At 45.7% G+C, this 2,914-nt stretch overlaps 1 protein-coding gene across 8 annotated transcripts in view; it reads left to right on the top strand.

Annotated features, from left to right (window-relative positions):
* The window catches only part of TIAM2 (TIAM Rac1 associated GEF 2), a 242,791-nt gene that overhangs the window by 190,924 nt on the left and 48,953 nt on the right, over positions 1-2,914 (top strand). For all 8 annotated transcript variants that reach the window (XM_017538771.2, XM_037742012.1, XM_037742015.1 and 5 more), the window contains one exon: positions 2,454-2,557. In XM_017538771.2, the coding sequence (XP_017394260.1) occupies positions 2,454-2,557 (104 nt within the window). The remainder of the gene's footprint in view (positions 1-2,453; positions 2,558-2,914) is intronic.

Below are 2,914 nucleotides of genomic sequence, written 5' to 3'. Positions count from 1 at the left end.
TTTTGCTCTTTTTGCCCAAGCTGGAGTGCAATGGCACGATCTCAGCTCACCGCAACCTCCACCTCCTGGGTTAAGCAATTCTCCTGCCTCAGCCTCCTGAGTAGCTGGAATTACAGGCGCCACCACCAGGCCCAGCTGATTTTGTGTTTTTAGTGGGACAGGTTTCTCCATGTTGGTCAGGCTGCTCTCGAGCTCCCCCCTCAGGTGATCCGCCCGCCTCAGCCTCCCAAAGTGCTGGGATTACAGGTGTGAGCCACCGCGCCCAGCCCCTTTGATGTCTTTTAAGGGCCCGGGAAGAATTAACTTTCTTCTCAAGTGTCCCCACTCAGCGGCGTGTGGGCTTTCCTCACCTCATTGGTGACATCTGGTTGCACGCATCTCTCTGCTCCCCTCTTCCTCACCAGTTGCCTCTCCCCAGACTAGAAGCAGCCCTTGAGAGCATTTTACTCATTGTTGTATTCCCACCTCCTAGCACACAGTGTCTGGAAAACAGCTACTACGCAAGAAGTATGTGTTAAACGCTTGGACAGAGGGATGCACTCGACCTAGATGCAGCAGGAGTGAGGGCTGGCGTTCTTTTGTGACATACCTACGTTGGTCTCCCTTAAGCCGAAGTGTACACATCAGAGAAAGGGGGCAGTTCTAGAGGACAGCGGTGGGTTGCTTGTGGTTAGGGTCTCATCTTCCTTCCCGTGCAGTCAGCCTGCTGGTGAGGGGACTGCCTCTGTGTTGTGGCGTTAGGGGACTAGAGGGGGCAGGCCCAAGTATCCTTGCTTGCCATTGCTACCAAAATGTCCCCAGGGACACCTCCTGCCTTTCGAATCAGCACTGCCTTCCCTGGACTAACTTAATTCTGCAGCCAGCAACAGTGAAGTGTGACTGACATTGTCTTGTCCTTATCTGGATGAGATTAGGGTGTTGGATGAGGTAATGGAAGAAAAAAATTGGAGCTGCAGAATTCTGTACATCATTAGATGTTTTCTGGAGGCCTTCCCTGTCTTAGAAGTGACTGTCTGTGTAGTGGCTGGCAATATCAGCATGAACCAGCTGCTGGCATTCTTGTCTATCTGTTGTGCCCACCTCCAGGCGTTCCCCTAGCTTCTAAAGGTTCTTCTGAGACCATCTTCCCTGCCCTCATCATGCTGGGCAGTTTCTTTGTCTGCAGGTCTATTCAAGCCTCTTGGGCCCAGATCAGCTCAGATCGATTTCTTATTGTACCTGACTGGGATCAGAAACCATCTGGTTTCACCTAGTTGAGGGGACATTCTATCAAATACATGAATTACAATGAAAACCTGTGTTATGTTTTGATAGAGGCTAATCTTTCTCTCTCTTGGAGAGGAGTGCTGAGGATGGGGTGTGTGCTTCCAGTTGTAGGCTGGAAAACTGTGTGTTCTACATATTTCATATTATTTATTTACATTTTTAATGTTTTAATTTACTTATATGTAACATTTTTATTTGTCTATTTTATTACTTTTAAGCCTCTCTCCGCCTTCCCTTTTCTTTCCCTCCGTCTCTCCCTCCCTCCCTCCCTCTCCCTCCCTCTCCCTCCCTCTCCCTCCCTCCCTTTCTTTCCCTTTCCTTTTCCTTTTCCTTCTTGACAGAGTCTCATTCTGTCGCCGAGGCTGGAGTATAGTGACAGGATTATCACTCACTGCAGTCTTGAACTCCTGTTCTCAAGCAATCCTCCTGCTTCAGCCCTCCAAGTAGCTGGGATTATAACCACACACCACTGTCCCTAATTGTTTTTATTTTTTATTTTTTGTACAGACGCAGTCTCGATATGTTGCCCAGTATGGTCTCAAACTCCTGGTGTTAAGTGATTCTCCCGCCTTGGCCTCTCACAGTGCTGAGATTACAGGCATGAGCCACCACACTTGGCTCATGTTATTTCTTAGCCTTTACTCTGGAAGTTACTAAGGGTTTTCTGATCCTCTTGGGACTTTCAAGTTATGATGAAATTGTGGTTGGTGCCAGCAAAAGAATCATTCTTGTAAATGAGCAAGTTGTAGATTGTAGTAAGTATAATATTACATCATTGGTTTCCAAGATTCCCTGGTAATTTTGCCTTCACTTAGCCAAAAATAGGAAAATACCAACAAAGTTGTTGCTTTTTGATTGTCGGTCTAAATAAATTACTTAAGACAAGAGCTTAGTGAAGTATCGTTTACACAACAATGAGAAGAGTGACAAGGCATTTAAGTCATTATTTTGATTGGTCTCTTTTGACCAAAACAGGCAGATGTTGCCTTTTCAATTAGCAAGAGCCTAGCTCTGTTTCGGAAGACCATCTGCATGCATAATTGTAACCTCAGTGTCATTCAGGGCTGCTCTGTGCTGCCTCCCAGGTTGTTTTCTTCTTTCCTTTCTCCATCTGAGCCTTTCAACCAGGCGATATTATTTTCTGCAAATGGCCAAACTCATGTATGTTTTTATCATTTTTCATGCAGATTTCAGCAACGTCCCTGATATCACCACAGGTCTGAAAAGGAGTCAGACAGATGGCACTCTGGATCAGGTTTCCCACAGGGAGAAAATGGAGCAGACATTCAGGGTAAGATACTGGCCCAAATTGCAAACCTAGAACCAGGCAGGCAATGTTAGTTCCAACCTTTACCCGAGGTGAGAGAAGGAGATGGAATTACCTATCTCAACGTCCAGCAGTTGATACAAGCATATAGATTTTAAGAAACCAGCTTCCTTATTTATGTATGTTTTCAAAGTGAAGTACTCATCGGAACCATTTACTTCAGCCAGACCCCCTCCATGACTTCTGGTGTACCAGCAAAGAGCAGTGCACACTGTGCTGTTCATATATTGTGTGGTTTTGCTTAGGGATTTTGACAAGGAAAACTTTGTCAAAAGGTGTGAATTACTGTTCTCTTTGTTTCTTGCATCCTTTTTTTTTTTT

Source organism: Cebus imitator, unplaced genomic scaffold (genome assembly GCF_001604975.1).
Source record: "Cebus imitator isolate Cc_AM_T3 unplaced genomic scaffold, Cebus_imitator-1.0 Scaffold6, whole genome shotgun sequence".
NCBI classification, from domain to species: Eukaryota; Metazoa; Chordata; class Mammalia; order Primates; family Cebidae; genus Cebus; species Cebus imitator.
This window is presented reverse-complemented; position numbering and strand designations above follow the sequence as displayed.